The sequence below is a fragment of the Helobdella robusta genome (genome assembly GCF_000326865.2).
Source record: "Helobdella robusta unplaced genomic scaffold HELROscaffold_2, whole genome shotgun sequence".
In the NCBI taxonomy this organism is placed as follows: Eukaryota; Metazoa; Annelida; class Clitellata; order Rhynchobdellida; family Glossiphoniidae; genus Helobdella; species Helobdella robusta.
In genome coordinates, this window is record NW_008704083.1 from 1,955,718 (window position 1) to 1,979,485 (window position 23,768).

At 32.0% G+C, this 23,768-nt stretch overlaps 4 protein-coding genes across 4 annotated transcripts; 1 reads left to right on the forward strand and 3 right to left on the reverse strand.

Moving 5' to 3' along the window:
- Positions 1-4,948: 4,948 nt before the first annotated feature.
- HELRODRAFT_160105 (hypothetical protein) lies at positions 4,949-6,371 on the reverse strand (the record flags this gene model as incomplete). Its single annotated transcript, XM_009017120.1, has 2 exons — positions 4,949-5,217; positions 6,143-6,371. 2 exons carry the CDS (start codon positions 6,369-6,371, stop codon positions 4,949-4,951), a joined length of 498 nt encoding a protein of 165 aa, XP_009015368.1.
- A 9,013-nt stretch (positions 6,372-15,384) lies between these two features.
- HELRODRAFT_160107 (hypothetical protein) lies at positions 15,385-15,909 on the reverse strand (the record flags this gene model as incomplete). The annotated part of the gene is made up of 1 exon (XM_009017121.1): positions 15,385-15,909. The coding sequence occupies one exon, from the start codon at positions 15,907-15,909 to the stop codon at positions 15,385-15,387; it is 525 nt and encodes a 174-aa protein (XP_009015369.1).
- Positions 15,910-16,155: 246 nt separating this feature from the next.
- HELRODRAFT_160108 (hypothetical protein) lies at positions 16,156-17,124 on the reverse strand (the record flags this gene model as incomplete). The annotated part of the gene is made up of 3 exons (XM_009017122.1): positions 16,156-16,323; positions 16,663-16,815; positions 16,891-17,124. The coding sequence occupies 3 exons, from the start codon at positions 17,122-17,124 to the stop codon at positions 16,156-16,158; spliced, it is 555 nt and encodes a 184-aa protein (XP_009015370.1).
- A 2,287-nt stretch (positions 17,125-19,411) lies between these two features.
- HELRODRAFT_160109 (hypothetical protein) lies at positions 19,412-21,135 on the forward strand (the record flags this gene model as incomplete). The annotated part of the gene is made up of 4 exons (XM_009017123.1): positions 19,412-19,425; positions 19,544-19,823; positions 19,926-20,440; positions 20,532-21,135. 4 exons carry the CDS (start codon positions 19,412-19,414, stop codon positions 21,133-21,135), a joined length of 1,413 nt encoding a protein of 470 aa, XP_009015371.1.
- Positions 21,136-23,768: the final 2,633 nt, after the last annotated feature.

Sequence of the window (23,768 nt, forward strand, 5' to 3'; positions counted from 1 at the left end):
TGCAAACACTATAAAATAATTATATAAAATTATATAATCTATTATAATTATATATACAAAATATTGTGCTTTTTGAATTTTTAAATGTCAAGCGCTATACAATTTATTTCATTTGTTCCTACAATAATTCATGTTCTGTTTTAAATTATAAGTGTTAATTTTAAATTCTTTGTAAAAAGGATATATATAGGATATATAATTTAGTAATTTTAAAACTTTAAAAATTTTGAAATTTTAAAAACTTTAAAAATGTATAATTTATTATAATGTTGCACTGACGAGACAAGGTAGTGGAAATAGTACTATATGCATACATGTAGATAATGGCATCTTCTGTAAATAGGAATTTTGTTAATAGCATTAACAAGTTAAGTTTAGTAGATCGGAGAATTATTCGAAGAATCGAGAAACTATCATATAGATTGAGTACTGTAAGAAACGCCGTGATCTTTATTAATAATATATCTATATATATATATATATATATATATATATATATATATATATATATATATATATATATGTGTGTGTGTGTGTGTGTGTTACATGCTAAGTCATAGACCACATAAGTTCGCCCCCCCAACCAAGATCTGAAATGACGCCCCTGGATGTAATAATCCTTCTATCATTTGGTATGACACTAAATCAAGGCCACTGAAATGTAATATCTATGTGAATATTTGATGATTACTTTTGAATACAAGTATTAATAATTACTACTGCAGCACTAACAAAGAGAGCGCAAATACCATTTAGTAGGTTATTACCTGCAGCTATAGCTGCACCTACACCAGTATCTGCTCTGGTCCATTCATCAACATTGGTAACTGGTGGGGTATTTTTATTAATTCGATTTTACCCATTTCTATCAAGCTCTACATAAACATGATTTAATAATTCTCTACTATATGTGGCAATAATAACTATACCTATGGCAGGGCTATCAGCTACAACTGAATGTGACATGAAAAAAATTATTGCTTTGTCTACATTAAGACAATTAGGGTTAATGATAACAGCACTTGGTTTAAACTTACCAATGCTAGCATATTTTTCATATGGTTGTACATGCTATGTTTAAAGCATTACTATTTATTTGTGCCGGATTATTAATTCAAAATCATATACATAGACAAGACCTACGATGAATAGGAAACCTAGTTAATCAAATACCATTAACATCCTCATGTATTATAGTATCAAACCAGCCATAAGTGGATTTCCGTTTCTATCAGCATTTTATACTAAAGATATAATTATTGAAATATCTATGACAAGCATTAATAGTACAATAACCTTAATACTATTATACCTATCTCTAGGAATTACAGCTTTAAAATTAAATTATGTTAAAAATACCACTAATTATAGTCCTATTTGGGGTAATTCTAGCTCGATTTTGAGCATTTAATAATAAGAAGATAATTTATTAAACTATACTATATGTGTTATTTAACACCAGTATCCACTCAATTTATAATGGGTCACTATATAAAAGTTTCAAAACTCTACCTAGAACTTGTAGATCAGTCATGATTAGAGTATCTTGAAAGATTAGGACTTCATAAAGAAATTAGGGCAAGCTCAAATATTTTAATAAGCTTCAACAGCTCAAACCTCTTAAACTATATTACACTATCTTTTTCATCTTTTGCCATTGTAGCTTATATAATTTTTTATTTAGATAGATTAAATAAATCATAATATTGAAGATATTAAAATAGGGAAACCTTCTAAATATTATATGTGGTGTAAACAGCACATTAGCTTTTCATGTTAAAAATATATTATATATCATATCAGATAATAATTTAATTTAAAAATATTGGCTTTGGGGGCTAAAAATCATTGCTCATGTTATCTGAAGAACTAGAAGCTTATATAGCATTGCTCTTGTAAATCAAAGAAAGGTTATACCCTAGTTCTATGACCTATCAAATATTAATTATACTGCTGCTACCAATTATTGCAATAACTAACCTAATTATATTCAAAACTCATTTTTTTCATATTTTACTATGCTTAAAAGTGCTAACCCTTAGAATATTGCTTTACCTGTCTTTTTCATAACTTTATTTAATACACCAGTACCATTACTCAGGGTAGTCATACTAACCCTAGGGGCATATGAAGCTAGGTTAGGGTAAACATTACTAGTTTCCATAGTACGTCTATATGGAAACGATACAGTCAGAAATATTTTCCTAAAAAAATGCTTGCGATTATATTACCACTATTAACTATATTAGCAATATTTAAATATTATAAATACTGATCATTATTAATTTTTAACCTTATAGTAATTTCATGTTATATATAACTAAATATGTCCTATTATAATGTATTTATAGTCTCTAGACTAATAATGGCAAATAAATTATTTTAACAATTTGAATCTCAGCTATAATAATTTTAGCAAGATACAAAATTAACCAAACATAAATAGAGGCGAATACTTCATTATTATTATTATAGTGTTAAATTTTATCTTATTTTTATGTTTCTCTTCCTCCAAAATCTTATATTTTTATATGTGATTTGAAGCTTCGTTAATCCCAACAGCAATTTTAATTATAAAGTGAGGGTATCAACCAGAACGACTACAAGCTAGGACTCCTAATTATATACACAGTTCTGGCTTCACTACCAATACTTGTATGCTTACTTATAATTACCTATTATTCTAATAGATCAAATTTTATAATACATAGCCAGCTAATCTACCCATTCTATAACAATTATAGGATTTTTAGTAAAACTTCCAATATACTTAACCCATCTTTGACTGTCAAAAGCCCATGTTGAAGCACCAGTTGCTGGATCTATGATTATGGCAGCCATTCTACTTAAACTAGATGGATTTGGCCTATATCGAATATCTAGAATATTCCCATGAATAAGAATAAGGGTCTCATGTATTATTATAAGAATCCCATTGATTGGTGGTGTAATGGACAATGAAATTTTAATGGCCGCGGTATACTAACCGTGCAAAGGTAGCATAATAACTTGTTTATTAATTGTAAACTAGAATGAAGGGATAAAAGAAATAAATACTGAATAAGAAATAAATAAAAATAAAAAAAATAAAATCTATCCTTTAAGTGAAGAAATTTAAATAAAATTGGAAGACAAGAAGACCCTATAGGGCTTTATTGTAACTATAAGCTAATTATACTAAAATTCGGTTGGTGCGACCTAGGAATATTAAACATCCTAAAATTTATAAGATTAATACATTTTTTCTCTGATCCAATATTTGATCACTAGATTAAGTTACCTTAGGAATAACAGGCTAATAATTTTTAGAGTTTTTATCAACAAAATTGTTTGGCACCTCGATGTTGGTTCCTTAAACCACCATGACGCAGAAGTCATGAATGAGGGTTTGTTCAACCTGTAAATCGTTACATGAGCTGAGTTCAGACCAGCGTGAGTCAGGTTAGATTCTATCTTCAATAAAATATAAATTCATTTGTAGTACGAAAGGACCCAAATAAGCCTATAATAAGAATAAACAAAATTACTTCTAAACTATAATAAGTTGGCCGCCTTCCATTCTCAACACGCTTTTTCTTATTAGCCATTATCTTTATTGTCTTTGACATTGAAGTAGTAATATTAATACCGTTTCCAATCCTGATAGCAACATCACTATCATTTCAACACATTATAATTTTTCTACTATTCCTATTAATTCTCCAACTTGGGCTAATCCATGAATGAAACGAGGGTTCAATTAATTGACTATCTTAGGGATTTAAGTACAATAAAAAGCTTCTAACTTTTTAAAGTGGTTAAATTCCATCAATCCATTATGATTATTTCTTTTATCCGCTCACTAACCCCAACAATACGCTTATCAGCTGTAATCATAATTATTAGCACAATCATAGCGGTATCAAGAACAAATTGATTTTGCACATGAATCGGGCTAGAAATCAATATACTGAGATTTATCCCATTTATAACAAAATCTACCAAACAAAAAAATACGGAAGCAATATGTAAGTATCCTGTAGTTCAAGCATTTGCTTCATCTATGATACTATTTTCTGGGTTTTTAATATATAATAATTATGGGTCAATAAATATATACTGCATAATTTTATCATTTGCATTAATAACTAAAATAGGGATATTCCCATCATATTACTAATTTCCATCAGTTCTTCAATGCTGTGACTGAGCAGGAGCCATAATTCTATCAACATGACAAAAGTTGCTCCAGCAATAATTATAATTAATAACGTAAAAAGCGGTTATATTGAATTAATTGTATTCTTATTATTTAGGATCATAATTGGTGGTGTAGTAGGCTTAAATCAAACTGATGCAAAAACAATTCTTGCCTATTCATCTATTAGACACATGATTCCTAGTTTCTCATATCTGCGGACTAACATATCAATCATGATACTATTCTATTATTTTTTTATTATTCTTTAAAAATCAGGATCTGACAGACGCAGAAACTGTAACAACATGCAAAGCTGTAGAACAAAATAAAACATATAAGTAAGTATATAAATACAAAAAGTGAGAAAGAAAAATGTTAAAACATAAAAAATGAAATTAGTTAGAATAAAATAAATAATAATAATAAAAAAATAAAATAAAAGTAATTGACAATGGAATATAAAATGAAGTAACGGCAAATTAATAGACTAAATGATGACTTAGTGAAATCTGTGAATGATAAAGTTCTAATGAGTATTTATATGTTTGGTGGTGAGTTAGTGAGGTGATCGATAAATAAAAACTAGTTCGCTGTAATGATAAAGTTTTAGTTAGTATTAATATGTTTGAGGTGTCTTGTGATGAAAGTTTCTTCCTGATATGTAGATTGGGGCGACGACTTGATATTTATGTTTGCGCTGACGAAGGTTGTGTGTTGTAGTTTTGATTGGTGGTAGCAGAGGATGGATGACGTGGTTGTTGTTATTTTCTATTTTCTTGAACAGCCTTGAATTGAGTGTGTTGAATATCTGAGTGACGGTAGGTGGGTAGGATATGATGCAGGTAGATAGTTGAAGCGAATTAGTTTTTTGATGAGAGATTGTAGCTGCTGAAGTTGTTGTTGCGTGGCAAAACCAGACCAGGAGGGAGCTGCATATTTGATGCGTGAGATGATGAGTGATTCGGTGATGTCGAATAATTTGACGCCTCTGAGACCATGTGAACGGAGTGTTTTGAGTGCGTGAAATGTTTGAAAGCCTTTTGTGATGATGTAATTGATATGAGGTGCTATATTGAGTGTGGAGGTGAATGTGATGCCTAATATTTTTAGTTGATTTGTGCGAGTGATCAGTGATTGATGGGTGTTCAGGAGGTAATGTTATTTTTTTACGGCTATTGTGAATGATGAGTTCGAATGATTTATTGAGATTAAGTGAAAGGTTGCATCGTTTTGACCATGTGGTTAATGAGTCGAGTTCTGATTGGATGGTGTTTGAGTTAGATGATGGGATGATAAGGTAGGTGTCGTCAGCGTATTTGATGATTTGATTTGAGCTATGGAAAGTTTTGAGAGTAGAAGGGTTAATGATAAAGGTGGATGTACCAAGGACAGAACCTTGAACTACGCTAGAGTTAATAGGTAAAGTAGATGAAAGAGTAAAGCTAAAAAGAGTAGAATGACTCCTATTAGATAGGAAATTAATTATGATATTGTAAATGTTGTCAGGTAGTGGAAGAGAAGCTAACTTATTTGAAAGTGAGAAGTGATTGAGAGTGTCAAAAGCTTTAGAGAAGTCGAGGGCAATAAGATGAACATAATTATTATTTTTAAGGAAAGATGTTATTGTGGAAGTAAGAGAGATGATGGCGGATGTAGATGAACCTGTAGGGCGAAATGCAAACTGATCTTGTAATAGTGGTTTGATTGATGGATGGTTGAAACATGGATAGATGAATGACCTAACGATGAATTTTTATAGAATGCGTGAGAGTATGGGGGTGATAGATATTGGGCGATAATCTATTGGTGATGATGGGTATTTTGTTTTAAGAATTGGATGAATTGTGCTGGATTTCCATTGTGATGGGATGAATGAGTGTATTAAGCAGTGATTGTAGAGTGAACAAAAGGTGATGAATAAAGCGATGATTTGTAGAAACCATGCTGGTAGATTGTCTTGACCTGTACCGGATGGGCAAGCCTTCGTTAGCATGTGCAGGACGGAGTATGGGGTAAATTGATGATGTTGATGACTATTGATTGTTGTTGCTTTTGTTGGTGGAATTTTGTAGGACGGGTCGGTTGAAATGGAAGCAAAGTGGGTGTTGAGTGTGTTGGCATCAATATGCTGTACGGTTGATGTATTGAGTGATTTCTCAGAGCCTCTAATCTTGTTGAATTGTTCCCACATGGCTTTGCTTCCATGCTTACTGTTAGTGAAAGTTTTAGAGTTGAAGTTGATGATTAGTTTACTGATGTATTTGGTGATCGCTGCAGGTTGAACAAACCCCCATTCATGACTACTTAAGCCAACATCGAGTTACCAAACAATTTTGTTGATAAAAACTCTAAAAAATTATTAGCCTGTTATTCCTAAGGAAACTTAATCTAGTGATCAAATATTGGATCAGAGAAAAGATGTATTAATCTTATAAATTTTAGGATGTTTAATATTCCTAGGTCGCCCCAACCGAATTTTAGTATGATAAGCTTATAGTTACAATAAAGCTCTATAGGGTCTTCTTGTCTTTCAATTCAATTTTATTTAAGTCTTTTCACTTAAAGGATAGATTTTATTTGTATATTGGACACAGTATTTATTTTGTTTACTCCTTCATTCTAGTTTACAATTAATAAACAAGTTGTTATGTTAACTTTGCACGGTTAGGATACCGCGGCCATTAAAATTTCATTGGCCAGGGTATACTTTTAATGGGTTCTAAAAAAAATGTTTTTGTTAAACAATCGAAATAATATTTGCCGAGTTCCTTCTATATATTTTATATAATACTAGTAATATTTAGTTTTATTGCATATCTACCTATTTGTATCTTTTTATTATTAGCTATTAAAATTAGTATTTTACGATAAAGTAGTATAAGATGGCTGTTATTAGGCCCGTTAATTGTTACATTTATTGTATTAATTGATTTAATAATAAAATTTGTCTTTTATTATTTTACATTCTATTTTATATGTCCTAATTTATAGTTTTTAGTAGAAACCAGCTATATTCGTATGCGATTGGTTATGCCTCTGAAAATAACTTTTTAAAAAGTAATGAAACACTTATTTATTAGTTCATAACAAGTTATTTTCAGCTCATAAAGAATTCGGGACCTTATTTTATAGTGTGGCTTGTAAACCCATTATGCACGAGGTCCGTTATTTACTACTTTGTAAATTTAGTGGTTCCTTTACAGTACTTAATTTATTTGGTTGTTGTTTTTAATCTTATTTCTTTATATTTGATTGATGAGATGTTGTTTGTTAGTCAAGTTTAAACAATTTAATTTTTCATCTAAGTGTAAGTTAGTGGCATTAAATATTCATTAGTATACTCTTAAATCTGCAATCTAATGTTGTTTTTCAACTACATCTTTTATAGGATTAATTCCGGTTTGGAAATCAACAGTAATACTGGGAATAAGTGTAAAGTTAAAAGAAGGTAATCTTTGATGTTTACTATAGGGTAAATTAATAGGTATTAATAGATTTATTTGTATTAGCATGATTAATTATGGTATAAATGTATAATGAGTACCCAGCAGTTAAAAATCTGATTAGTCCTAGTACGATCATAGAGAAATCCGAGTATGATATAATTGATGTTAGAAGTAAAATTTAATGTTGTTCCGACAACATGCCCCCAAAATGGTTAGGGCAATTTTTGAAAATTTATTAGGGTTTATACGGACAAAATTTAAAAATTTTGGGATTTTTAAAACGTTTTCCGACGAAGGACGACGAGTTAACGTCTTATTTTTTTTAAATTTATGTGAGTTTTTGGGATTAAATTTTCACGTTTAAAAAAATTTTTAATGTTCCGACACGGTTTTTTTTGAAAATTTATTAGGGGTTTTACATGAAAATTTTTGATAAATGGCAAAAAATTGATGACAATAGGTGTCTCCTCATCAAAAAGGCTCTTTCTACCGTAAACGCCTGAGAACAAATGTCGTTTAAAGGCCGTTTTAAGGCGATTTTTGGGGGGATATTTTTTTATTTTTTACAACGGGTTAAAGTTTTATTTGGGGTGCAATTTAATGTTGTTCCGACATCATGCCCCCAAACGTTTATTTGAATGCCAACTTTACAGTTCATGGTATGCTTAATACAGCAACTTTACAATCGCGCATTTCAAAGCTATTTGATTTTAACAATTAAATAGTAATGAAAACATAGAATTAAAGAATCACGTTAATAATAATAGAAATTAATTCTATAGTGCTATTACAACAATTATAACAATAATCATGACGACAAAATAATGAAAAACAATACAAATTTGGGTCCATGATAATGATTTTTCAAGCATAAAATTGCATGCATTTGCAGTTTTCAATAATTTAAGTGTAAAGTTATGTTAAATTGGTTAAAATCTTATGTTCTATAAACGTATAATTAACATTACAGAATTTTAAAATGTTATTGAAAAGCGAATAATGAAGAAACCACAATTAAGGTCGATGAACAGCCCAATAAAAAACAAATTTTGAATTTTTATGCGAAACAGAATTAGTATAGTCTATTTTTATAGGAAACTATTTATAAAACATGTAACAAAAGGTTTGAAAATGTTTGAATATGAATATTTTTACCAAAGAGTAATTAACGTAGATACGTAATATTTACGTCTTTAACCGAAAATAAACGTTTTATTTATTTATTATTTCATCAGCATTATATGAAAACTTCTTAAAGAACTTTGTTCAGAAACATGATGATGACATAAAATTCTATGCTATTAATTTTAGTAATAACAAAGGCAATTCAAATGAAATGGTAAAGTGGAGTTTATCACAAGTCAAGCCACATCAAGAGGATTTATTAGAAGAAAATTCATCTAACTGTGAGGAAATGACTGATTTGAATTCAAATTTAGCAAACACAAACTCTTGCAGACACATAGTAAATCGATTTAAGAAATTGCGTGTCATATTTGGTTAGAATTGTTGAATTACTTATTTTTAACGTTGCATATTGTATTGTATGTAGGGTTTCTGTATTTTATTTTCGGGAGGACGGAGGCATGTGCATGAAAAGATTATAATTTTACCTACATACATATATATATATATATATATATATATATATATATATATATATATATATATAATATTGGTAAACCATTATCTGCCATAGGCCAGACGTACGTTTCGTCTCTCACGAGACTCATCAGTAGCCTGCCGAATAAGGTTTAAGATAACACAACTCAGTTATTGTAACCAAGAAACTCAAATTGAGGTGTCGCGACCAATAGGTAAGAACAACATCACGTTGTTACAAGGTTTAAGAACCCATTCAGTCGCAAAAAGTATTATTGGTAAACCATTATCTGCCATAGGCCAGGCGTACGTTTCGTCTCTCACGAGACTTATCAGTATATATATATATATATATATATATATATATATATATATATATATATATATATAAATATACACATACTGGTAAAAGACAATAAATATTGCAGTAATTTATGAGATCTACCAAATTTCTAGTGTTGGATAGTTTTTTATCACATTTCTCAATATTTCTAACAAAATTCTTGTCGACATTATCTGTTTTATTAAAGTTATAATAATATACAGTTTTCCAATTCATTTACGAGTGTATAGGACCTATTTCGATTTTTCAATCATCTTTAGCACTGTTTTTGATAGAGAATTAGTACTTGTTACATTATCCACAGAGAATTAAAAGTTACTATCTATTGCGCTTGCTTCAAACGACAAACACACACAGCGTATATGGATACGCGTGAAAAACATCCATCATACACATTGCATATGATAGGCGGGGATCTCTTTGTATTCGAACCCAGTCACTATAACAGCAAGACCAGGCGCCTTTAACCATTGAGCCATTACGCCGCCCTATTGAGCCATCACGCCATAATTTGTATAACCCAGGCCTTTGTTCTTTTGATTTGCATTTATTGCTATAAGTGACTCATTTATTGTGATTTGCATTTATTGTTATTTTACTCTCTTCTTTACTAATTGATTTGGTTTCTTGTTTCGGACTAATTACTTTGGTGTTGTTCTATTGCTTCGGTGTTATGTTTTAATACTTCGGCGGCGTTATGTTTTATGTGCCAATTTCAATGGTATCATTTTTTGCTCTTTAATACTTGCACTTTGGTCGATGTTACTTTTTTAAGTGTTTTCATCGGTACCATTGGTGTTGTTGGTATATTTTATTTTTGTCCTTCTTGTCGGGAGTATTGTTGAAATCTTTTGTTGTTTGTTTATCAAGGGCTTTATGTTAGGAATTACAATATATTATTTTGATGCTGTTGTCCAGGATTTCTCTTGTAGTTTCAATATTTTATGTGTGTTCTATGTGTGTTTTTATAGAACCTTCCCTTTTGTGCCTGGTCAGTTGTTTGGTTGCAATTACTCCGATATATGAAACATTCTAACGTTCACAGCCGTTAATGGAACATGTAAATTCATATATCAGTGTCACTGGCAATACCTCGGTTCATTTGTCTAAACCATAAACAGGCGAGGTCTTAAGTTGTCTGTACAATTGTTCCACAATACCGTTGGCTGCTGGATGGTAGGGGGTGGTGTGATAATGTCTAATGTTTAGTAACTGGGTGAATCTTTTGAAAACTAATGGTGTGAATTGGCTACTTCACTTCGTTGTTTCTGGCACGCTACACAATAGAATCCAGCTTGTAAATAGTTTATCTACTATTGTTTCAGTAAAAGTATTTCTGATTGGGATTGGTACTGGCCATCTGGGGAAATGGTCGACACGTTAAAACGTGTGTGTCCATTCAATGACATTTGTACGACTTAATCGATGTGGACATGTTGAAACCTGCTGCTAGGTGGAGTAAATTCCTTGGAAATGACGTAGTAAGGTGATGTACCTTGCAGCGTTGTCTGAAAACACTCTGCACTAATTTCGGATGTCTTTATCAATATGAGGCCAAACGTACTTGATTTTAATTAACTTTGATGCTGCTTGTGAACACAAAGAGTGGAAATTTTGAAAAACTGCTTTTCGCATGCTTGTTGGAACCAATGGACGAGGAATGCCTAATGAAGTGTCAAAGATGACACTATTTTTGGAGTTGTTAACCGGGATTATGCTGATTTACAGTAAATCTTTGTTGTCGAGGAGTGTTGCGTTATTATCTCGTGCTTTTACATTTGGTCGAGATCTATTGCTTTTCACGTTATTGTGCGCGATAACGCACTAGGCACAACGTTGTCTACTTTTTTACGTTTCGAATGTCTTTTGTGAACTGTGAAATGTAATCGAGATGTCTAATTTTTTGGCGTTAGTCGATTGGAATTGAAATTGACCCTTGAGGAAATGTTGAAAATGACGAACGGCTGAATACATTGTCAGTAGCTCTCGAGTATATGTGCTGTAGCGGGTCTGTGCTGGATTAAATTTTTGTGAGTAGAAAGCAATAGGTCTTGCAATCCCGTTACTTTTTTTTTGTAGCACAGCTTCTGCAGCAACATCTGTAACATTTGTAAAAAGTTTAAATCTACCTTTCTTTTGAACATACCACAACTTGGTTGCTGATTGCAATGCTTGTTTGGCCTCTCTAAAACTCTTTCTGAACATCGTTGAGTTTTAGGGTCAGTGAAAGGTAACAATATCGTTGAGCCTTTAGGAATGAACCTACGGTAGAAATTGTTCATTCCAATAAATCGGCGTAGTTATTTGTCGGTTGTTGTTTCAGCAAAACCGATCGATGATTGCTTAAAATTGTTATCGAAGGGTCCAATGCCTTCACTGTCGAGTTGATGTCCAAGAAATGTTGTGAATGATTTCGCCTATTCACATTTTGCAGGATTGATAGTAGTTTGTTGTCGTGCGGTCGTTGAAGAACTAGTTCCACATGGCCTCTGTGTTTTTCGACGGCTTTGCTGGTTATCAGTATGTCATCAATGTATGCGTAGAAAAAAGGTTATTTTTTCAAAACACAATTTATAAATCTTTGGAAAATCTGTGCAGCATTTTCATAAATTTAAATTAACAAAACGGTGTTGTCACTGCTGTTTTTTAAATATCTTTCTCAGTTACAGGGATCTGATGGTAAGCACGTACAAGATCTAACTTCGTAAACACTCTCACCTGTTCTAGACTGTGAGCGATATCGTGAATATGTGAGACCAGATACCGATCATGTGTGGTCACGTTATTGAGAGCATGGTAGTCTCGGCATGGTCTCAAATCCCCTGATGATTTTGCCACCATAAGAAGTATTGATGTCCAAAAGCTGTTTGAACGTCTAATGATTTCAAGCTGGAGCATGTGCTCGAACTCGTCTTTGACCGCTCGTAACTTATCTGGATGCAACTGTCGTAAGGCCGTATGACTAGGTTGTCCAAAAGTTACTATGTGATGTTGTACATTGTGTTGATTTTTGTTGTTGATATTTATTGAAATCCTAAGTTTAGAAAACTTTTCGATAATTTTGCTGATGTTGTTGTCAGACAACATTTGAGCATTCGGCAATCCCTGAACTTGTAGAGTAGTGACATTGTCAAAAATGTTGTCTCTTCATGTCGATTGAAATATCGAAGTGTGACAAAAAGTCGGCACCCAATATTGCCTGTGTGACGTTAGTAGTAATAAAACTCCATTGAAATTTACGTCGTAGACCAAGGTCAATGGATACGAGTTGTTGGCCAAATATGTCGATGATGGTGACATTTGCGACCTGCAGCCTGTAGTCGAATTTGGGTCATCGAGAACATTGTTTTGAAGGTATAATGCTTTTCTGAGCTCCCTTGACAAACAAAAGCTTTAAAATGTTATAACATAATATAACATAAACAGAGAATAGAGAGGCGCGAACTGACGTTCCTATGCCTCCAGCAAATGAAAAGCTTCCATTGTATTTTAAAAATAATAAAATAAATAAATGAAGTAAAATAAAATACAGTTGGATGAAAATACAGATTGTTAATGATAAATGTCTATGTATACATATATATATGTACATACATACACATATATACACACACTCACACTATCACGCATTAGCCCACACACACACACACACAACATTATCCACAAAGATGTCAAAGATAATATAAATATATAAACTATGACATTGTGCCAAGCAAGGATCTCCAGTTGAACATCATGTCCGTAGAATTCATATGTCGATTCAACTTCATGTTAAATGTTTCAACATCTTTAGCCATCACAATGTCCGCATCCAAGCCGTTCCATAACTCAACCACCTTATTGGAAAAACAAAATTTCCCATGATACGTGTTAAAACTATGAGTAGACAACTTGAACGGATGACCCCTGGTACGATCATCGTTAGGTTTTTTTTAACACAGGATAACACGATGATAATACGCTGTTCCTAGTTATGTTGAAAACTGTGATAAGATCACCTCTGATTCGTCTATACCTCAGTGTGGGAAGATCGAGGAGTTTTAATCTCTGCTCATAATTGAGTCCAATACAATCTTTCACCATTCTTGTGGCCCTCTTCTGAATCCGTTCAATATCTTCTATAACTTTCAAAGACCAGGAAGACCACACCGAAGCAGCATACTCTATCTTTGACCTGACAAGGGATTTATATAAGATTAAAAAAGTGGGTTTAGGTAATTTCATAAAATGTCTATTTATCAATCCTAGAGCTATATTACACTTATTAATTGTATTATAAATGTGTTTATGAAATTTCATGTCTGGTTCAAATATCACCCTCAAATCTTTAACAAATTCCACATTTTCAAGAAGTAAACCATTCATAGTATAAAATCTCTTACCACATGCTCTACGCCCATAATTCATAACGACACATTTATCCACATTCACCCCAAGCTCCCATTTCACACACCACCCATAAAAAACATCCAGACATGCCTGTAGAGCCTCCATATCATCATTAGAAGAGATACACTTGAACAATTTAGCGTCATCAGCATATAGATACATTCCAACATTAGAATCATTCTTACATAAATAAAAAATATCATTCACATAAATAACAAACAAAATTGATCCCAACACACTGCCCTGTGGAACCCTACTAATCACTTTAAAATTATCAGACAGACTTCCATTCATACACACTGCAAATGTTCTACCACTAAGATAATCAGAAATCCAATCAACCACAATCCCATTCACACCATATTCGTATAATTTTTTAATTAACTTGTGATGAGAAACTTTATCGAATGCTTTCTTAAAGTCTGTATAAATCACATTAATTTCCTTGCCTTCATCAATCGCAACACTCCAGTCATCCACCATTTTTAGCAACTGCATCGCAGCTGATTTATGTGGCATAAACCCAAACTGTCTAAAATCAAATAAATTATTGCTAATAAAATGAGACATAAGATTATCTTTGACCAATGTTTCCATCACCTTACAACAAACACAACAAAGTGATATTGGTCTAAAATTTGTTACTTTGCAGACATCTCCTTTTTATAAACTGGCACTATTATACTGTGTCTCCATTCATCAGGTATCATACAAAGCTTTAATGACATATTAAATAAGCTACATAAAAATGTGCAATCTCTTTACTACATTCATATAATACTCTGTTGAATAATTTGTCTGGCCCAGCTGATTTATACTTATTAATTTTTTTAAGTTTAGATAAAACTTCCTTAGCTGTAACCGTTATATAGTCCACCGATGAAGTACAATACTTACTACCCATATTAGTATCATTAACATCATTCACAGATAAATTGAATACACTATAAAAATTTTGTCCAAATAGATTAACCTTTTCAGTGTCATCATAAACATTCAAAACCTTGCCCTGACCATCCAACTTATGAAGGACATCAATATCCACTTTACTTTTTCTGGCTTTATTAATGTGCTGCCAAAACACTTTTGGATTGTCTTTTATTTTTCTTGAAAAATTAATCATAAAATTATTATTAAATTGAAAAATATTTTTTTTAATATCATTTTTTATTTTTTTATATTCATTAAAGATTATACAACTTTTAGAAGTGACATATTTTTTCTATAATCTATTTTTATATTGAATCAGATTTATAAGGTTTTTAGGAAATTTTAATGCAAATCCATTATTATGACACCCAACATCAATTAAAGGGATAAATTTATTTGTAGCATCGTTCAGTACAGTACAGAAGTAACTGCAGGCTTCATTGAGTTTCACAACATTATAAACTTGTTTAAATACACACATTTCTTTACTTAATTCAGTTCTGACAAACTCTCATCTTATCATATTCACCTTTGTTAAAATTATATTTTTGCTTGGCACGTTTTCTAACTAAATTCCAAGTATGTCTCAATACGAAGACCAAAACAATATGATCACTATTCCCAATTGGGGAGTTATAATCGATGTTGGCAACCACATCTTTGTCATGAACCAGAATCAAGTCTAATATATTGGATTTTTGTGAAGTACGAAACCTAGTAGCTTTAGAAACCAGCTGATGTAAATACAGATCCCTCACACAATTCAAAAACATAGATTCCATGCTCCTAACACCTCCTGGTGTTGACACTAAGTCCCAGTCAATATTAGGTAAATTAAAATCACCCACGTAAATTTTTTGTCCCTTAATTTTCGAAAACTTTTTCAATAGAACAAGTAAGTTACTATTGTTATTGAGATCAGAGTTAGGACTTCTGTAAACCAAAAGAAAATTTAGGTCTTCTGTATATCCCGATAATTGAACACAAATATATTTTTTAAATCCAACAGAAAGATCCATGGTACAAGAACTCAGGTACGACTTAACATAACAACAGACTCCTCTATATCCTTTTTTCATAAAGTTGACAGTTATAAAGTTATATCCATCAATTACAAACTCTGAAAACAAGATATCCTCTAACAAATTTTTTGGATTTTTTGATAAAGAGCATAATATCATAATCATATAAATTTACCAGAGCCTTTATTTCGTTAAGTTTATTTACCATACAGTCCACGTTAGAATATAGTAATTTTAAGTCAACTATACTCTTTTTGCCAACAATTTTACAATGCGCATCTTTCTTGGAATATCCCTTACCCTGTATATGTATTCCCCCGATTCAACCTTTTCTTTCTCCTTGGCCTCATCCACCAGTTTCTTTACTTGTGCCTTTTGATCTTTGGTCAGATCATGAGCTATACCTATGCCCTTATAGTTATTTCCTAATAAATTTAATTTATTTAAATTCTCCATTATCAAATTCTTAGTCATCCTATCCTTAAATGACAATAATATTGGCCTAGAAAAAGTCCCTTTCTTACCTAATCTATAAAATTTTTCAATCAAAGCAAAATCAAATTTTGTACCAACAATTGCTGTGAAAATGTCAATTAATTTGTTCTTGTCAGCATCTCTGTTAATGTTTGTATCTGAACTATCATTTTCCTCCAATCTAAAAATAATAATATTTTTAGCTCTATACTCCTAGTCTCTGTTTGCCAAAAAACGGTCATGAGTTTCTTTCAATGTCTTTGTAACACTTCTTACATCCTCAGTGACCTCAGATACGTTCTTGGATATCTCATCCTTGAACAGCCCTGACAATGATTTTTTAATTTCTTGCTCTATTTCATTGATCCTCGTCACTGGGGCAGATTCATGAAGAGCACTGGCAATCATTTGCTCAGAATTCTCAACTTTCTTTAAAATATTATTCACTTCAATCCTCAACTCTACAGTTTCCTTTTTTAAAATTGATAGATCCTCCTAAACCACCTGCTGAAACTCCTTAAAATTAATATTAATTAACTTGTCCATTGATGGTAAACATACAGAACAACTCCAAAACATACCAGGTATTTCAACCAGCTTAAGACCCAGATCTTCAGACATTGCTGCACATTTAAAATGATAAGCTTTTTTGCAAATGAAACACATTAAACCATCTTTATTAATATTAACAGCTGATTTTGAGCTGCACTTAGCAGCACACTTTTCCCTAGAATCCATTTTTTTACAACTTAGAAATTATGCATTAAATAATCAATGCTATTGGTAGAAATTTATAAATTTAAGAATACTATTACCAATCACAAAAATTCCAAAATTAAAAAGAAAAAATTAATAATAAATTACTAGTAAATATATATAAGTATTTAAGAAATGTATATAAATAAATAAGCTACCTCAACTAAACTCACTAACCTAATGACTAACTAAAAAATTCTCAAGTGCACCGAACAAGACACTGAAACCCACATTAAATTAAATTTGTGAACAAAAACGTGACAAAAAGTTGCTGGCACGTATCCTGCCTGAATGGCAGTACCGACTTCTCAGCGCCTCTAGCGTGCATCTACCCTACCCTAACAAAGGCCTAAACCACTATACTAACAACCCCGCTACTATCCCGCCTAACCTAACTTAAAAATTTTCTTTTAATAGCTGTCTAACACAAATGTCTTAAATTTTTAACGTAAATAAGGTCAAATTAGTATCAAACAATTTAAACAAAATTCAAGCAAAATTCTATCGCTCAAAAACCATAGAATTATCGATGGCATAATAAAAGCAACATGTTGGATGTTGATGTAGTGCTCTTTGTTTTTGCTGTTATTTGTTGTGGCCTGCCGTAGTTTTTGTTTATTTGTTTTTTGTTGTTTGGAATTGGTGCATAAAAGTTTGATGATTTTGACGATGTTCGGTAGCTGTACGGTCTTGTGCACTTTGCTATGTTTCCGAATGTCTTATGGTAAAAGAAAATACATGGTTGTTATTGTTGTATTTGACGGTTGCGCTTTTTTTTTTGCACATACTTCACTCATCTGGACTGTCATACTCTTCTATACCTACGGCATCGTGTGTTGTGATTGTTGAGCTGCTGCGATTGAAGTATTGATGTACACGATCAGTCATAGTTGCTAACCTGAGAAGTGCTATCATCCATTGAGGTTGTCATATGCATTTGTATTGTGGATGGCAATTGGTCCATCCACAATTGGTTTATTTTTGTGTTATGAGCCCCCGTCATGCTTTGCATGTATCTCAGTAGTTGTGATTGAGTCCTGTCTTCAATGGCCACGTTTCGAAACAATTAACGCAAGTTTGCTTCATCTGATGTTGATAAACGTTGTATTAGCACTTGCTTCAACAAGGCGTAAGTTTGTGTTGTTGCCATTTCTATTTCGATGTCAGCAATAGCTTTTTACGGTAAGCTTTCGAATTAAATGTGGTAGAAATCTTGTTCTTCATTGAAGCCTCGGCTTTTAAGCGCGTTTTTATAGTACGTAAGCTATGCTTTCGGTGCATGGAACTGACATGTTCAAATTGAGTGGAACCCTCATTGTTGTATTCTTCAACAACTACAAAGTTGTAGTTTTGCAAGCCATCACGTCGTGGTCACCAATTTGTTGCAAGATTTCTTACAATATAAGAAACAACAAGCAAATTGTTTGTAATATATATTATTGATACAATAAAATATAGAAAACGTGTTTGACTATGCAAATAGACAGCGATGAGTTCGATCGTAAAAGTTGTAAAAAAAAGTTTCCCCGTTGTTCTTTAGCTTAAATAGCAAATCGCCGCGTGACTTAAATAAAGAATAGACGATTGCATGTGCAGTCCAACACTACTGGTGCCCTACTAACTAAAGTCAATTAGTGAAGACACACGGTACCACAGAGACTTAAAGCTTATGTTGGTAGACACTTAAAATAAAATTTGTATCCAACACAGATGATAACAAATGATTGATGAAAAAAGCTTTGTATGTTGTTTGAACGCAAATACAAAAAATTAATAAAAATATTTTGTTTATGACTTCGTCAGGGCCTCGTGTAACATTGTAACTGGGTGACAAAAATGCTACCCAGCGTTGATTTTTTGTCACCCAGTAATGTTGATTTCGTGCCACTGGATGACAGCAATTTTGTATTACAATTTAATTACGAGAAAATTGATTTTCAAAATTATAAAAGCTGGCTTCATACATTTATATATAAGCATATAAATCTGATGTATCAACCAACATCAATTAATTCGTTGTATGTTTTTTCAATCTTTATATATAAAATATCTTTGGTTGCTTTCTTTGACGAGACGACGGAGTACTATTTAAAAATTAATAAAATTTTCTGATTTAAATAATTACAACAACAATGGTTCAAATTTGAAGAATAGAGAAGTCTTTTTTCTTTTTGTTAAATAAATATTTTGTTAAATAAATTATATTTTGATAGCATTTTTTTTACAAATTTGAAAGTATTTCTCATAATTTCGCCGGGTAACGTCACTAATGACTAATCACACGTAAGCGTAACGTAAACGAAACCAAACGTAAAAAACGGTTCAAAATTCAAAGGCACATAAATTTATAATTTGAAATGTATATAGATAATACGGTTAAATGAAATCCTGACCGGTACAGAGAGATATTATCATTTGTGTCCAAGCATGAATTGAGCAGAGTTATTCAAGCATTGAAAATCGCAGACTGTGTCGCCCTGCAAATTGACAAATCTGTTGATAAATACAACGCTGACAGTCTGTTTGTTACTGCCCGATACATGGACTACACTAATTTTGAGATGAAAGCTAGTTTTCTTGGCAAATGCCACAGTGAGTTAAGAGGAGTAATTGGGATGGTCGATGTTTTGCAGAAACGTTTCCAGTATCTTGAAATTGAAGATGTCATTAAAGCAAAGATGGTGGGTCTCACGACAGATGGGGAAAATTCAAATACTGGACGTCACGGAGGGTTGTGGGTAAAGATGTCTGAGTATTTAGGGCACAACATGTTGACATTTTAGTGCATAGCTCACAAATCTGACCTGGCTTTTGAAAGCGTTGAAAACGTGGTTCCGGAGTTTCGTCATTGGTTAACAGATGTAAAAAATGTCGCTACTTATTTTCGTGGATCAAGCTACCGACAAGAAAACCTGCATGAAATTGCTGCAAGTTTGGGTGAGACTGCTAAACATTTTCCACGGCATCATGAAGTTCGTTTTGCGGAACACCTTGCCAATGTTGTACTTGCAGTTCTGTCTAATCATCAGATGATGTACGCTCACTGGAAACAGTTGTACAACAAGGTGAAAATAATGAAAAACAAAGCAAGAGGTTTTCTGAAGGATTGGTCCCAAACTTCATTCAACTTAAACATGAGTGCTGTTGCTTTGGATATCTTGCGACAGTTCACTTATTTACAAAAAGAAGCTCAACGCACGTTTGTTACCTTGGCTGATTTGATGCAAAAACGCGACCACGTACTTCAGCGTCTTTCCATGATAGTAAACAGTCCATATCCTGGGGGATATGAAGGAAAGTTACAAATTAATAGTGGACTTGCAAACTGAAGCAAATGATAATCAATTTCAGAGAAATGTGAAAAACTTGTATGTTACAACACGCAATAGAAATTTTGAAGCAGTGCGTCTTGAGGTAATCACATGTGCAAAAAACTTCCTTGAGAGAAGGTTGGATGTCGATCAGGATTTACAAGTAAAGGCAATGATAGATGTTGCCAATGCTGAAAATGCTGAAGCAATAATCAAAGCCGGTCGGCAAATTGTATCAGATATTTTTGGTGATAATTATGTTTCAGAATTTGTAGATGATGCTGTTGGTTACTATTCATCATTTGATGCTTCATCTTTTAAGCCGCATGAAAGCAATACTGCCAAGTTGTACTTATTGCTACAAAAAACAACACCGTCGTCTCTTTTAAACAAGCTGGTTCAAACATTTTTTATAACTTGCCCTCACAGCATGATCACGGAACTGGTAATTTCATGGCATACAGAATTAAAAAGCGACCTTCGATCATCTATGTCGAGAAATACTGTGAATGACCGATTATGCATTGCTTTAAATGCTATAGGTACCGCAAATTTTGATCCTCGGCCAGTGGTGGCTGATTTTCTTTCTTCAAAAACGAGACGATCGACTCTACCAGATGATGAACTTTACCGAAACAGGGAATTTGTAAAAAAGTTTTTTAACACTGAAAATAACTTGTGATTAGCTAATTTAACATCAATTGTTTTTTTTTGATACTGTGTCGTTAATAAAAAAAATATCACTTATTTCAAATTGACAAAAGAGTTAGTGCATGTGCATTTTTAACGCATCAACATTTACATAAACAAAATCATGAACAATTTTTTATTGACAATTTAAATTAGACGTTTTGTCATTAGCACATTCCTGGTTCAAATTAGCTTATTCCTTAGGCTTGTAATCTGTTTTTACCGCAAGATTGAAGAATTGTATTCTTCCATGAAAGTTGATGCAATATCTATTAGGCACCCGTGATTTGAAAAGAATTGATACTATAGTTATCATTTCCAAAACTTTTAAAACTTTGTCACCTAGTGGAAATTTCTTAGACGAGGCTCTGGACTTCGTTGTTTTATTACATTAACTTTATAATTTCTTATGGTTAGATGGGAGGATGGATGGATGGATGAATAGATATATAGATAAATGGATAGATGGATACGTGAATAGAGCCAGTTTAATAAAACTTAATGCTATAACTACAAGCTTGTCATTCACAAATCGCGCTATGACATCAGGATGTTTTGTTTCACAGAAGGAAAGAGTGATGGGTGCATAAAACAGCCTCCAAAATGGTGTGGTTAGCTCATCGTCGCTCAATACATTTGAAAAACATTAGATGGATTTAGAAATAGTCAGCCTATGTTTTTCAATTGTAAGAAGAAACAAAGGTTTTTGATAGATCTCTTATAAACAAAAGATATAGACATAGAGGGGTATTCCTGCGCTTATTTTTCACATTACGTTACATTTCATTAAATAGATAGATAGATAGATATGTGATGGATGGATGGATGGATGGATGGATGGATGGATGGATAGATAGATAGATAGGTGGATATATAAGGATGGATAGATGAATGTCCCAAATATATACATTAATGTAAAAAAAATGACATATCAAATCAGAAATTAAATTAAAAAAAAACAGTTTTTGTTCAGCTGTATCAATGTAATTTTTTTATTTTGAATGTTATAGCTTAGTTAAATTATATAATAGTGATTTTCTTTGAGACATTCTGTGACCTTTGAACGCTAGACTATAAGAGGCTAAAAAGTTAATAATGTTAATATCTCGAGCAATCAATAAATGCATCTATGCATCAGCCTCCTGTTTTTGATCCTGTTACCATTATATCAAATATATGATGTGTTCTTTGTTATCCTGACGTTAATATAAAATGCTATTCAAGTGTTTCATAAAAAGAGCGCAAGGCTTCTAGCACCGTGAGATCGTAGGTGGTCATCCCCATAGCCACGACTTGCTATATTTCTGCTTATTTGTGAATACGAAGAAGAACAAATTTTAACGTTCCTGATGACGATCGACGTGATTAGATTTATATTACTGTCATTTATAATGTAAAAGTCTGCTGCCATGCTGATAATAAAAAACAATTGAAACAATATTTAATTGAAAAACAAACAGACTAATTTTTTATATTTTATTGATTATTTTTATTATTTGTCGTTTAATTTTTATTATTAGAATTAGTTATTTAAATTTTATACTTTGTCATATTTTTGTTGTGTGTTGGGTTTTATTGGAAGGTTGGGTGGCCTGCTTGCTAGTTGGTTTTACGCTTGTCGTGTGGATTGTCTGACATTCATGTTTAAAGTTATACAGTCTTAGTGATTATAATAAAATATTTATTGTTTGCTTTGGTTGGGACTGTCTAACCTGATTAACTTTATATTAACTGTTTAACTTTATATTTCTTACATGTTATGTAAGAATTATTTTAAAAGCGAATAAGAATAATAATAATCATAGCGACATTTATACGTTTGCTGATAAAATATATCTAGCATATAAATGCAAACTAAGATTATTAATTTTTATAGAACAGCCAGACGATGAGACAACGATTGACTTGGATTGTGAAACAGATGGTACATGTTTAAACGACAACGCACAAAATAAAACGAACAATAACGAAGATGATCAACCAGAAACGGGCCGCGTGTCTTTGGCTAAATATGACATAAATAGCTTGAATTACGAAGAAGAACAAATTTTAACGTTCCTGATGACGATCGACGTGATTAGATTTATATTACTGACGACAAACTTTGTTTTCGGGGTATATATTTGTTTTACTTAAAATTTCTATTAATTCTGATCTTTTGCCAATCTATAATTATTTATTGCATTTTTGTTTTATTGTAATATTCATCAGTCAACACCAATGAATTGCAGTTTTGTTTTATTGTAATATTCATCAGTCAACACCAATGAATTGCAGTTTTGTTTTATTTTAATATTCATCAGTCAACACCAATGAATTCATATTTGGTACGTAAATTGTTTACATTTTTGGACATGTTAACTTATTGTAAGTAGAGTGCTGGTAAAAAGATTAGGACACCCCTGCTTTTTCAGTGTAAGTTATGATCAACAGAAGATAGATTTATGAAACTTTCAGATATAATATAAATTATTGTTTTAAATGTTTTATCATTATTTCATTTTATTCGAAATCTTTTATCACATAATATTTAGAAAAAAGTGATTATTAGCATTGTAAGGATGTTAAGACGCCGTTGATTGAGCAACAATAAAAAAGTTATTTTTTAAGCCTATTAGATCAAAT